At 40.2% G+C, this 14,698-nt stretch overlaps 1 protein-coding gene across 4 annotated transcripts in view; it reads left to right on the top strand.

The window, feature by feature from the left end:
• The window catches only part of GRIA3 (glutamate ionotropic receptor AMPA type subunit 3), a 153,594-nt gene that overhangs the window by 84,263 nt on the left and 54,633 nt on the right, over window positions 1–14,698 (top strand). For all 4 annotated transcript variants that reach the window (XM_054214870.1, XM_054214869.1, XM_054214872.1 and 1 more), the window contains exons 5-9: window positions 4,318–4,371; window positions 5,804–5,965; window positions 9,317–9,484; window positions 12,863–12,967; window positions 14,308–14,415. In XM_054214870.1, coding sequence (XP_054070845.1) covers window positions 4,318–4,371; window positions 5,804–5,965; window positions 9,317–9,484; window positions 12,863–12,967; window positions 14,308–14,415 — 597 coding nt within the window. The remainder of the gene's footprint in view (window positions 1–4,317; window positions 4,372–5,803; window positions 5,966–9,316; window positions 9,485–12,862; window positions 12,968–14,307; window positions 14,416–14,698) is intronic.

Here is a 14,698-nt window from a genome sequence, read left to right as displayed (position 1 = left end):
AAATGTGGACTTTTTGCAGAAGTGGAACCCAAATTAATGCATGAAAAACCTCAGCAAAGAACAAAATCCTTTTTTACTCTGAGCTTATAGGAAATCTCATTTTTCCTGCTGTCTTTTTAAAACCTAGGAAAGAGAGTTCTAGAGTTGAGCTGTCTCATTGTTCCCAGACATGGCCAAAATGGAAAGACACATTACAGCAGGTGAGATCTCTGCCTGTCATTCCATTTAAGTGGCATATTTCTGCCATTTGTCAGGTATGAAAAGCACAGTAAAAATCTTTAGACCTTCTTTGTGGCAATACTGCCTGTCAGCATCAGTATTTTATGTTATGGAAAGAACTAATGGACTCATAAAATAGCAGGGTTTTGAGCTGTAGATGAGGTAGTCTGTACTTTTGTGATCTGATTTTTTTCTTTCTTTTTTCATTTGTAAATAAAGGATGATAAATAACTTTGATTAAACAGACTAAACTGACCAGATGGCAATGGATTCAAATGAAGGGAAGATGAGCTCCAAACAGGTATTAGTTGGACATGGTAGTTTTCTTTTCACTGCTGCCAAAATTGTTATAGCTTCTTCTCTAGGCAGAGGTGGAAGCATATACTCTTAGCTTGTATTTTTCAATGAGTCTTTAAAATCAAAGCCTACAGAGGCAATGGGGTGGATTTAAAAGTGACCAAACTGCTGGGCATAGAGGGTTGTGATCAGCAACACAAAGGCCAGCTGGAGGCTAGTTACTATGTGGAGTACCCTAAGGGTACTGGGGCGGTTACTGTTTAACCTCTCTATTAATGATCTGATGGTTATGGGATGGAGTGCACTCTCAGCAAGTTGGCAGGTCATACCAAATTAGGAGGAGTGTTTGATACACCAGGTGGTTGTGCTGCAGTACTTTAACAGGCTGCTGAAGTGGAGAAATATTCCAGCGAAACTACTGGATCTGTCTCCATCCTTACTCTTTAAAACAGCTTCCCTGCCGTTTTGGCTTTCATCTAAGAGTTCACCAGCCTCCTCATAACATTCCCTCCATGCTTAACGCCAATATTTAATTTTGATGGCCAAAAACCCAGGTCCATGTTCTAGAGTAGGTACTGGCTGTGGTTGTAATTTGAGTGGGCAATAAGTCAGAAGCTGATGGAGTAATTGTGAGGTTAGTATTAAAGTCATTTTGCTTCCTCATCACTGTTCGTCCTCTTAGGTGTTGTGTAGCCTTTGAACTGCGTCATGAGAGAATCATCATTATTGCTTTATAAATATCACGATGCTCCATACCAGTTTAGTATTAGCCAGTTAAATCTCTATAATGCTATCTTCCAAAACCGTAAGAAAAATGTAAAAGCTAAGGCAAAAAATTATAGTTGCCTATTTATTATCATGATGACTGATGCAGTGGAAACCAAGTTGTCTTTATCTTTATTCAAAAAATAACTTCCCCAGGCAAATGAAAAACTAAAATTGGCAATGCTGACTTAATTTCTCAAATCCAGCATATAAGTCTGTACTTCCAGTAAACCTGATGCTCGCCCGCAGATTTGACTTTTATTTTAAAATCAGATACATTTTAATTATGTTCTCTCTAGATTTTCTCTTAATTAATTGGAAATATCCGAAGAGTTAATTAAAAATACAAACTTTATTTGATTCTATATCAAACCTGACATTATGATCTTTTATCTACAAGGCAAGAATTATATGGGATCAGAAGTCTGAATTATTCATGATAGTTTCCAGCCATTTTTTTCCCTCCTCCTTTGTTCAGTATAAAATCTTATAAGCTTTTCTTTCAGTCAAGGTGAAAGCAATATTAAGTCTCAGAAGTGAAACTTACCAAAGACATGTAGCTCTGTGAAATCCTTGTCCTGTAATCCTGGCTTTCTATTCACCACCACTATTCAATATCCCACTTTCTATATAAGCTTCACAATATATAAGCAGTTGATGAGATTTATTTGTTATACTCCTGTTTTCCTTCTTCATAAAAAAGCTTTATCCATCCCTTCGTTCCCCTGGGAGTACCACTGATGTCTGTGATTGTTGCTGCTGGGCTCGCTAATCCAGCAGCTCCATTCAAGGTGCTGGACAGTCAGTAGAGGGTGGAAAGTGAGGGAGGAGGAGAGTTGTGCTTGTTAAGATTTAGGACAGCATGTGTTGTGAATTTTAAAAACATCGTTAAGATCCAGTTAAATAGTTGTGAACTAATGTGGTTGATAGTGAGTAGAAATACTGGCAGGTCACTTCTGAAAGACGCTTTATGAATTAAAGCTTGACTGTAGTACGTTGGACCTCTCTAAGGGACTAAACCGAATTCTTTCTGGTCATGTTGGAGACATGACAACAGATGAGATGAGAGGTTGAGTCTGATCTATGCTAATGAGTCCTACATTTCCTATTTGCAGTATTGCTCCTGATGCCTGTAGCAGCTCCATGCATGTTTTTCTTAAAGCCTCTGACTTCGTCTGTCATGGTATTTTTCTCTTAAATAAACACATTTCTGGACAGAAATGAAAAAGCTTTCTTATTTGTTGTTAAGGTTACAAGGACAAAGGGTATTGTTGTTGTTAAATAAGTGCTTTGTCTCTAACCTTTCAAAAGTAAATCGCTGCCTTTAAGGTGAAATTAAAACATACAGAGAATTCAGTATGCAAATAGCATGCACACCAGATGATCTGAAGGAAGCCTGCACATTTCCGTAGAAAACAAATGTGAGTGTAGGAAAGCAGATGCTTTCTACCAACAGAGTGTACATACAGTTCTCAAGAGGACCTGAACAGCAATTTATTTTCAGACTGCTGGAAGTATGCAAATTCCTACAGAATTAAACGTGAATTTAAAAGAAATGGCATGTATTAAGGACAAGACAACCCAAAGAGGCAATTGGGAACTTAATAATTTAATCAAGAACTTTAACAGGCTCAGCAGTATATCTAAAGTCAATGACTCAAATGTCATCTGTTTTTAGCAAAGATGTACGTAAGTGGTCATGTTGAAAAGATGTCTTTTAGAGTATGGCATATGGAGCGCTTAGCTGTGACCATGGAGAAGAACGTTAGTATAGTAAGTATAGATTTTCAGATGATTCTCCATCAAAAAGCATCATCTGTTCACTTGAGCTGCCTATAGGGTATAGTCAGTGATACACCTGTGGCGTATCGCCAGCGTTATGTTTGCTATTTTTAGCTTTTATTAGTTTCACCCAGCACGTCTGGGTAAGTTTGATTCTGTCCTGACACACATGTACTCACCACAATTATTAATTAAATTCTTACTGATGGACACCGTTCCACCTGATGGCTGTGGGACTGGATGGGTGTTACTGAGATTATACTCTGAAGGCAAGGGAACAGTGCTAAGTGCAGTGGCATAATCTTGCACAAGAGGTATTGCTGGTGAGCCGGCAGACAGCTGCGTACATATGGAAACTGGTTTTTCGTCCTTTCTGCAAAAGCACAGTATTACTGGAGTGGGGATGAGCCCAGAGGATGGCAGAATTCAGGCTTGTCAGACGGTGCTGCCTCCACTCTTCTCTGTCACCCTTGCAGAATCCAGTTGCTCGGTTCATCCTGCTGCTTTTTTGTCTCTTAGCGCTTCCATTTAATGACTCCATTTGTACAGAGAGATGCCCAAGTCGGGTCAGAGAGGGCAGGAGATGTTGGTTTAGTGGAATGTGCAACATCACATTTAGTATAAATTTTGATGAAACGTGTAAGGTCAGATGTGTCCTTTTAGATGCACTGGAAACGAAAAGTTTTCAGGCCTTTTGAAAGCTGTCAAAGGGCAATGAAGGTCACTGCTTATCATTTTAGGAATTGAACTTCAAGCCTTCGTGTATGACAAGGCTTGGCCAGGGTTCTTATGGCAGGAAACCCCCAGTATGACCTGGAGCCTGCCAAGCCTGGCTGTGCTGGTACTGTTGAATGAACCTGCCTCTCATACAGTCCACAAACAAGGAACAAAGCAAGCAGGAGTTTACTAAGTGGGTAGATATAGTTTTACCTCATTTCAGAGCAGAAATACTTGAACTGATAACTAAAATTAACCTGGTCAGCAGGGGAGACGCTGATCACAAGGGTGGGGTTTGCCAGGTAAGGTCATCTCCACAAGCGGAGTCTTCCCAGCCTTGTGAGTTACTCTTCTTCGTACTCTGCCTGTGTGTTTTAAAAACGCAAATGACTGCACTGTGTCTGTAAAGCCCCAGGTCTGTAATACTCATGCTGCCCACAGGTTGGGCATACCAAAGTGTTCATTCTCTGCTGTTTTCCACTAGTTAAGAGTCATCCTTTTACAACTGAATAATATGTAATTCTTTTCCTCATGCAGGTTGTAATCCTCGGCAAACATTCTAGAGGCTATCACTACATGTTAGCTAACCTGGTAAGAACTTTTCTTCATTACAAGTATTAGCTAAGGTTTAGAAGGTAATGTATTCTGATCAGTTTGTGGCAACTTTAATCAGAAAAAGAGGAAATACATGGATGAGTTCTTGGATTTTGAGAAATTACTTTAGTAAATACTAGAACTGGTATGTTACAGTCATTTGTACTCAATTATGGTCTTTCTTTTGTCTAGGAATCTCCTATCCTCTACTAATTTTAAAATACTAATTTAATTATAGGTTTTCCACTAATTTGTATCCTTATAAATAAGACACTTGATAACCATAATCTTCTGTGTAACATATTTGAAATTTAAGCACTCCAAGAAAAATAATTTTAGCATATTTCTGTGTAAAATAAGTGGTAAAAACCTGCAAATTAGAACAATTCCATCAAGTAAACCAGCCAGGCTGTTTAGCTGTTCTTTTGTATTTCAGAAGGTAGGGTGGTGCCTGCGTACGTGTTGACCCACCACGACAAGATGGTACATTTTTGTCTATATCAGAGCTTCCTATAGATTCTAGAATTGACTTTCAGGGATGTTTATGATGCCTTTGAAATACCATCTGCTAAAGTTCCTTAGAAAAAGTGTTATATTGTAATTGATCCTGCAGCAAGACTAATTTTTAGGTTCTGTGTCTCTACTATCAGTGGAAAAATGTTTTTCCAAAACTCACATTTTCAAGTTAGCATCCCACTTAGTAGGAGATTCTCTGTATCCATGCGTTGGTGTGATTAAAACAGAAAAGACAAATTTTAAAATATCCTTACTTGGTATAAGTACTGTATGACTTTCAAATGTGTCATTTTGCATTATAAGAACCAGTCATGATCTCACTGATTAGCGTGTGCATAGAAATACAGGGGTTCTTATTCTGGGTTGCCTTTTAGCATGTGTAACCATTGACATTCAGATAAACATGACTGCAATCAAGTCATACTAATCAAAAAGACATCAATTTACTGCCTCAAGTATAAATAACAACAGAGTGGGAGAGAATCGTACCGTTATGTTTTCGAGTAATGCTGTGACAGAGAACTGCCTAGCAAGAGGTGTGCACTTTGCTGTACCAAAGGGATTGAACTCTTTGACCAGTTTTCGCCATGATGAGGAGAAAAGAGGAAATAGTACTTCACATTTCCCCACTATTTTCTTTCTGACCAGTGAATATTACATACCACATTGCCACAACACAGCAGGGCAGTTTTCCATCACCAAGGTCTGAACAAGAAGACACTTTAAATTCTATACTATGCTGCTATCGCAATCCCAGTTGTGATAGTAATCGTCTCCTTGGTAGAATATTTTCAGCTAACAAGAGGGAAATCAATCCGCTCCTTCTGTGCTATGCTTGCAGCAGGTAAAACTGAGCCAAAGAAAAAGGACTTTGGATGGCAATCATTCTCGTTTTCCATGTGTGTCCTCCCAGGGTTTCACAGACATTGTTCTGGAGAGAGTAATGCATGGAGGTGCCAATGTTACTGGATTCCAGATTGTTAATAATGAAAACCCAATGGTTCAACAGTTTCTACAACGCTGGGTGAGACTCGATGAAAGGGAATTCCCTGAAGCCAAAAACTCCCCATTGAAGGTATTTATTTTACCCTGACAGTGATGGAGACTATATGAGTTGCTTTTAACAAGTACTTGGGTTTTTTTGACCTCAGATGTGTGCATATGTACGATACAGATTCCTGATTAGAATATCTTGCCACATTCACTGCCCTTCCAGAAGAGAGAAGGAGGCAGAGGCTGCTAGCTGGACACAAGTGCCCACCGTGGTGGGAGTTCCTCAGAGGCAAAGGCTTGGTCTTGCAAATCCCGTCATTGTGCAGTGGATGTAAAAGCTTTTAACTTGAACTTCTTGAGTTAGTCTTGGGGTGGGGGTGGGGGATAGTTAGGTTAGGTTTTAGATGCAAACCGTGGGTTACTGGTCCATTTTATTGCTAATAGAGAATTTCATGTGCAAAATAAAGCTGCTGTACATTCACTGAGGAGCCACTGCCACCTCCTAGTCACTGCTGACAGTTGCCCTTGTAATCTAACCCTGTATTTTGCACCACTGTACTTTACTTAAACTCTTTGGATATTACATCTGCGACCAATAAATTCTTCCAAATTTTTTTGAATGAAAGTCCCAGGTTCTCCAAAACTGTCACAGATTGGGTTAACTAAAGGCTGCTGCTACTAGGAGACTCATGACCTGTTAGTATCTCCCTCTTGTTTTTTTTCTGCCTCAGCATCTCTATAGTAGAGGGGGATGCTATTCACTGTCCAGTCGAGGAGTCTGTCAAGGATACTCTGTCCAGTGATCAAAGTCATATGTAATGTCTTGATATTAGTAAGACAAAATTCAGGGAAGCATAGAATACTAGCTAGGAAGGAAAAATCTAGTCTAAGACAGTGTACGGGGCGACACGGGGGCAGGCGGTGGCACTGTGTAGGACTACGGACAGAATAGCAACCGGTTATGCGGTTCCACTGCCAGAAAGCTAGTGCCATTTGGAGACATACTCTTCCATCCCTGGGATCATGTGATTTCTTTGGGTAAGGAAAGTTATCTTAATCCCATGCCATCCCACAGCCTTGCTGGGATTTCAGAGGAAGCAAAGAGAGGCGAACAGAGGCCCACAAAACTCGGATTAGTGCATTGTTCCCTGTTGATTAGGACTTAGACCTGCTTTCTAAAGCTTCCTAGCAGTGATGCAGAAGTGAAGATAAGTATCAAACTAATCTTAAAAGCTCTGAAATATATAAAGTTAACCTGGGAAGATTTTATTCTACTTGAAAGCAATTTACCTTGAGGGAAAAATTATTCTCCATCCTTAAAAAATAATCTTAAGTATATGGTACAAACACAAAGATTATATTACCTTTCCACAAATGTACCGCTCATTATAGAAACGTGCACAGTATTTGTCAATCAGACAAAAAGCATACTTTAAAATTGATGTACAATATTTTTGATTAGGAAATAAAATTGCCTAGAGATTAAAGCCCTGATGTTTAATTTATTCTGTATTTTATCAGCCTTTTCCTTCTCTCTCTCTTTTTTCTCTTTGCATGCTCATGCATTTATAAGTAGAATTCAAATAAAGTAGAAAATTAGATAGCTCTCTTGGCATGACTTGGAAGGGACTACATTAAGGTTACTGACAATTGACGCAGTCTGCTGAAAAAATTATCAGCATGTAAGTTTTACGTGGTGCTAGATTGGACAGCTATTACAAGATTTTTTTAATACAAGAACAAATACCTTAAAATTACTATCTGATTCTATATTGTTTTGTGGAAAGTAACATATCACCTTTGTTAACTTACTAAAAGAGGAGAAGGTGATCATTGCAAAGCATCACAGAAAGAGGTAAAGGCAGACAGGATCAAAAGAGCACCTGTACCTAGATACAGTCAGAGCAGGAACCACCCCCCACACACGCGGTAAGAGGTTAGAAACGGCTGTCATTTAAAACTCAGTAAGAATGGCTACTGTATAACCTTCTTCACAATCCTACCTTTGTACTCTTTTTTTTTATCAGATACGATTCTCTTGATCTGCAGATGCAGACACGCCTCATTCTGTGCAGATTTCCTAAGGCTTTATATCAAACTGAAGAGCTTGCAATAAGATAATACACATTTTTAAGAAATGCAGACCACCAATTGTGCTATCCTGCCCTACCAGATAGAATTAACTACTTCTGAATTTAGTAAGTCTTATCCACAAAGAGGGTAGCTGAATGTGCAGTTGAAACTTGGATTTCCGCCTTTCTAATTCACGCCCAGGCAGCATGTCTTCTGGCGTGAGCTCCAGCGTAAGGTTCATCGGGAGCCAGGAGCTCTAGTATCCCACAGACAGCCAAAAGAAGGGCAGGTGCACCCGTACACAGATACCCCTTACAGTCTTTTTTTCTTCTCTTCATTCTCATACACACACTGTGGAAATCTGAAGGGTCTGTTACCAGGGGTTTGAAATCTGGTCATACACACTGAGCACATGTAATTGCTCCCAGTATGTACATGTTGAAATGGTCTCCGGTACACGGACCTTGAAGTTATAGGTGTGCTGTGATGCCGGTGAAGGCCAGTGATGTCATGTGCAAAGCCTGGGCCACTCTAGAACAGAAGAACTTTCAGACCAACACATGAATGTGGAAAAAAAAAGTGAAAAAACGACCTCCATGACATTTTGTAGGTGATACTAAATTTATAGCATTGGGGAGTGTCACCAGATACATGTGACAAGTAAGGAATGAAGTTGACAGCAACATGAACGAGTAATTAAGGAGTGGGGGGGGGTTGTTGAAGAATTGCTGCTACACAAAGCTTGCCACCCTCCTCAGATTTACTGTGGAGTAAGAGAAGGCAGATGGGCAATTACCAAGGGGAAGTAATGCCTAAAGTGTATTTTGTGATTACTTGCTTGTATAGCTGTCTTCTAAGAAAAGTAATCTGATCTGTTCCTTGCCACAGATGCTACCTAATCAGGATTGTGGTCCAAACAGAAATGATGTATGTTAACTTTAATTCAAAACTGTCAGTCTTGGCAATCTTGTTAAAAAGAAAAAGAACACTCCAAGCAAAAAACAAATATGAGCTCTTCTTTTCTATTGGTAGCCGTATGGGCCAGCATGGAATTGCAGACTTTTATAGTGAGCTCACTTAGATGAGCAAGCTTCCAATTAAATTTAAACCTTATGCAACTATAAACTGGTTTTGTTATTTTGCTGCTATATGCTATACAAAATGAAAATATTTTTAATTTGTTAATTGAAATAGATAGAATTGTTAAACAACATAAAGCACCTGCGGCAAGACGGAGCAAGTAAAAGGGCTTGCAAGCATTATTCTTCTAAGAGCATTTTAACAAAGAACTAGACCTGATAAACCTGGGGCAATTCTAAGACTGCAATTTGTCACCATGTTTTATTTGCATCAATTTTAGTATACGTCTGCACTGACCCACGATGCAGTCCTAGTCATAGCAGAGGCTTTCCGTTACCTCCGAAGACAGCGTGTGGATGTCTCCAGGAGAGGTAGTGCTGGAGACTGCCTGGCTAACCCTGCAGTGCCATGGAGCCAAGGAATTGATATAGAAAGAGCGCTGAAAATGGTAAGGGCAAACATACCAGCTAATGAATGCATATATTCCACAACAGCAGCAATTCTGCTGGGACCGAACTTGCATCCTGCTCCTTGCACACAGAGTTTCTGTACTCACACAAACAGCCACAGCTCCTCAGGAAAAAAAAAAAAAGAAAAAAACCAAAACCAAACTTAATGACAAACTCTAAAGGGTGGCTAAAATATATTCAGTAGTAGGCATGGTATAACAAATTAGGTCTCAAAACTTTGGCCAAAATCACGTCTCCCTGGCATCGCTGCAGCGACAGCCTGATTGTCCACAGCAAAGTGCCTACAGTCTGACTCCCCCACAACACCCACGCTTCCCATGAGAGTGAGCATGAGCCATTTTGCAAACAAGCATGTATTGGACATTTCTGAAGTCAGGCTGGGGCTGCAAATCTGACTAACAGAACGAGACTGAGTCCTCAGCATGCGTATTATAAATCTTGCAGGGGTACGTGTATTTATGAACTTAAGCACGTGACGCAATGTTGATAATTTGCCAGTAAGAAGTCAACTCAGATCGGTTTAAAGCAGTGGAAAAAATGTTGTCGGTCATCGCAGTACTGCTGGGTTTCAGCACCAGCCTGAACCTTGGCACAGTTTAGCCTCAAACCAGTTCTGATTCCTGGCATAACTTTGCACTCAGACAAGTTACCTTCTGCATGGCCTGTTTTTTTAGCCCTAATACAAGTTACTGCATGGGATCCTATCTCACTTATGTCTCTAATTTTGTTGATTTTTAACTATTTTTAGACTGCTGTGTGTGTTAAAGCAAGTTGCAACAGTAAAAATTTGATAATGTTTTTGTAGATATAAGAGACAAGAATATGGTCTGCTTTTGATCTGGCTTAAATAACTCTAAAACAAGCCTCTTGGAATCGATTCTATTAATGCAGGCATAGAACTGGAGCGAGTGTGATCAGAGTGTTCACTGATCTCAGTGAGTGAGATGTTAGGTATAAACAAGTTAGGTACAAACAAATCCTAGCTCAGCCTTCATACACTTAGCTTAATTACTCCTTTTTCTGAATTACCAAACTGGAAGGATTATATCAGAAGGTTATAAAGAGCTATAGAAGGTTATAATCAGCCTATATCACTCTGAAGAGTGAGAGAGATGGTTCAGTCACACATTGCCAGAGCTCTTTTTATGCCATTATGTCACTCCCTAACAAAGGCCCTAACTGCACGTTCACTAATGTAGCATTACACGCTTTTGAAGAGAAGTTAATTAAATTCAGCCTTCACAATAGTTAAAGAATTTGTACTGTCCATTTGAACTTAATTAAAAGCAAAACATAAAACTCCTCTGAATGAGATATGAGGTATTCATGTTGACGAAGAAAACCAACACCGCTACAGGACACTCCCTTTATTCAGGAGAATTTATTTAAAGAACATAATTCATAAGATATACAAAGCCAAACTCACGATTGGCAAAAAATGCAGTAGTTTGACTTTCAACTGATTGCCTTGCATTGTTTTAGCTATTCAAAGTGATCTAAGTGAGATTTATGTACACCTCCAACAAGTGTGACCCAAGGTCATCCCGCACTGCCTTCCAGGCCCTGTCCTGTCCATCACACTCTCTTCCCTCTATTCAGACAATGATATTGAATCTTTGCTTCAGGAAAAAAAACTTTGATTTAACAATGTTTCCTCTCCAATCTGTAGCAACAACTCAGATAAGAATATTTTTTCCAAGACATCCTTGAAATACCCTGAGCCAGCAGAAGGTTCAGTGCCACACTGTAGTCGTTCTGCAGGCAAAAGGGAAAAACAGGTATTACCTGAGTCTGCTTCCCTACAGCCTTCAGAACTGTGCATCTCTGTATTTCTAAAGCTGATTCTAAGACACCAGATCAGTGGCAGACAGTTTACCTGAACAGATCTGGGCAGTTATAAATAGTCACTCCATTTGTGATTGCCTCCGCACGCTGCTACCAGAAGCATTCTGAGTCCTGGTGAGTCTTCCTGCCTCGGTGCAGCCAGATTTTGAAAAGTGCTGAGTTTTCCCACCAAAGATAGAAATTTGAAGTCAAAATGTGTCAAGTGCCCAATGCTCATGTCTCAATACGCATCAGGATGAAGCTCTGCTGAGACATAGAGTCACTGCTGTGCTAAGGTAGCCAGACAGCTTCCAGCAAGTGCCAAAAGCAGGCACAGCAGCTCACCTCTGGCTGCAAGTTATATGTCAACTACCCTACAAATACATTAGCTCCATCCACAGTTGATAAGACCTCTTAGGGTCACGTTTGGCTTTCAAAGCCAAATTGGAGGCAGGAATAACTCACTTGTTCTTCCACACCCCTGAATGATATAAACTATTTTAAGAAAGGTTCACATCCACTTACTGATTAAAAACATCACGCTCCCTGTATGTCAGTGTGAATTTGGCTCACTGGATGATGTGGAGTCCAAGGAATTTTGGCTGTTTTATGTAGCCTTGGCCACCATGACAGGTTTGATTGCACCATCTCTAAACCATAAATAGCAGATCAGTCACCAGCCCTAAACAGTTTCCCTTTGACTAGTGTTCCATCACCTCTTCCTGTAACTTCTGCTGCATTTTGCTAAATATTAAAGCTAATTTACCCCTACTGAAGTTTCAGACTGTTACCCTTTCTTCCTGAGATGACAGCTTGTCAGTGTTGATAAGTGATAAATGGAAATATCTCACCCTTTCATACAGGGAAATAAGAAAGAATTTTTTCTTTGAAACAAAGTACCTTATACTTCCCCTTAAGATGATTCATGTGAGTAGGTAATGATAATGACTTACCGTCTGTACACCCATCCATCCAGATTGAGACCAAAACTCCATAAGCAGCAGAGACAATTGTCTCTGCTCATTCAGAGAAGACATTCATCCCTTTCTCCTACACTGGGACTGATCATAAAATAAAGCACTTCCTGGAATGAGCAATGATACGGGATTCTGGTCCATATCGCAAATGACTCTATACCGTATTGCGAGGGGTTTAATGGCACTGAATTGTTGCATGTGCCTCGCTGATACACCATGCCGTATCAGTGAACCTGGTGTGACTAAGCATGGCAGAATCAGTCTGTCTTGCATTTAACATACGTGCAGGGCTAATTTCACGTATACTTAAATGCAGCTCACTCTGCTGGAGTGAGTCACCAGCTGAGTACTAACTAACAAAGAATATGTACAGCTGAAACTGAGAGAATTGGGATTGGTTTGTTATGAAGAATATAACCGGCTGTGTCAAAAGCGCCACAAGTCTCTTCTGTAGATAAAAATTGTGCTAGAGCTAGTGGGTTCCTGCAAAATGTAACGGAGGGAAAAATAAAGTGAATCTTTTATTAAAATGTTTTTTCTGTTTATTCCCTTAAGGTGCAAGTTCAAGGAATGACAGGGAACATCCAGTTTGACACCTATGGGCGGAGAACAAATTACACAATTGATGTGTATGAAATGAAAGCCGCTGGATCACGGAAGGTGAGTTTCAAGATATGCATCCTGATTTCAAATCTTCTCAAATGTTTATTCCAACAAACTAATGAAACTCAAAAATACCACACAGGCACTGTAATAACAGGGCCCTGAGGAAACCCAACCTTCTTACTCTCTTCCCTGTCCTAGGAATCTTGCTCTGTTCTGTTCCTGGACCAAATCACTCGCCCTGCTTAATATCTTCATTGGTTTCCATGTCAACTTCCGACCCCTTAAAGCCCTTCTGGAGCTTTTCCACTGCCAAGCATAATGCCTGCTGTCATGGTCCTGTGCTCAGCCCTATCTCCTGAATTCCTCTTTCCCTTCCTCTCCATAACAGGGCCTTGGAGCTGTAGTGAAGCTGGAGCCAGTGTATTTTAGAAACCTTCCGAAATTAACAGAAAAAAAATTTGGTTTTAATTAGGATTTGCCACTTACTCTGTTGTCTCCTAAATAAAGTATAGATTCTAAGTGGGATAGTTGCCTAGATCCCTGTTATAAAAGAAATTTAGGGCAGATTTTCAAAAATAATTAGGTAGACGGGATCTCAGGAGTATCGAGAGAAGAGTCTGTATGGACAAGGCACGTAAATCCCCCTGATTTCACCTGGCGATAGGTACCTAACCTGCTTACTCACCATTGAGACTCCTTACACTCTTCTGCACATATTTAATAACAACATACCCCCAACATGGCCCAGGCATTCAGCTAGGTTTACAGCGCAGGCAGAGGTGTTACTTCTGTGTTGTGCTGAAATACCAAACTAGTGTAATAGCATAGCAATGTAGCCACAGCACCATAAAGGTCAGCACAAACCAGCTGACAAATAGTCACCTCGTGCTCGCGGAGGGGTTTGTGTCCCGTACTGAAGATAATGCTGCTGTGCCTGCGTTGCTAACGATGTCTGTGCAGCTACTCTAAAGCTAGCTCGGGCATCTCTGCAGGGACTGCATTCATTCTCCGAACTGCAGCAGAATATGGATAAAAATTATAAAGTCAAAGAATTTTAGTCAGAGTGCTGTGCAGTTTATTTTCTTGTCGATAGTATGTTCTTATGCTGTGGATGCATGGGGATTTATTCCACAGGCATGATGATGACGTGAATTTAGATAGGGAGAATTTAATATGTATTGTCACTTAGATTTGGCTTGTATTTATTTGCAGGTGGGCTTGAGAACGTTGTTTCTTTAAGGAAATTAAATTGAAGCTAATGTAGTCCTTTAATGGCAAAAATGTTGCATGAATGAGTGTTACAAAGCCCAGTGTTTTGGCAGTTCCTGTTACGAGTTCATGCACCAGAGACCTTGTAAACGTATGTAATGAGGTAACAATCTCCATTTTTATAGGCTGGTTATTGGAACGAATATGAAAGATTTGTGCCAGCATTAGATCAGCTGCCCTCTAATGACACTTCATCTGTGGAGAACAGAACTATAGTAGTCACTACCATCTTGGTAAGTTTTATGTTCTTAGTGTGTTTGTGTTTAGGAAACAAGGCGCGTGGCTCCTGAGGTGTGTTAGACACCTCTCCAGGAGGCAAATGTTGGACACTATGTGACTTCAAGAGGCTGAAAAGTTCAGTAATTTCCATAGATGTACTGAGGGCTTGACCCTGCAAACGTCTCTGTGTGTCAATAAGTTTACTCACAGGAGGAGCTCACTGAGCTCAACGTTGCACTTTGCTGCTTCTCAGACACTTGAATTCAAATGCCTCGCATAAGTGAAGTTATTATGCAT

This window comes from Rissa tridactyla, chromosome 9 (assembly GCF_028500815.1).
Source record: "Rissa tridactyla isolate bRisTri1 chromosome 9, bRisTri1.patW.cur.20221130, whole genome shotgun sequence".
NCBI lineage: Eukaryota > Metazoa > Chordata > Aves > Charadriiformes > Laridae > Rissa > Rissa tridactyla.
The sequence above is the reverse complement of the archived record's forward strand: the minus strand, read 5'-3'. Positions and strand labels throughout refer to the sequence as shown.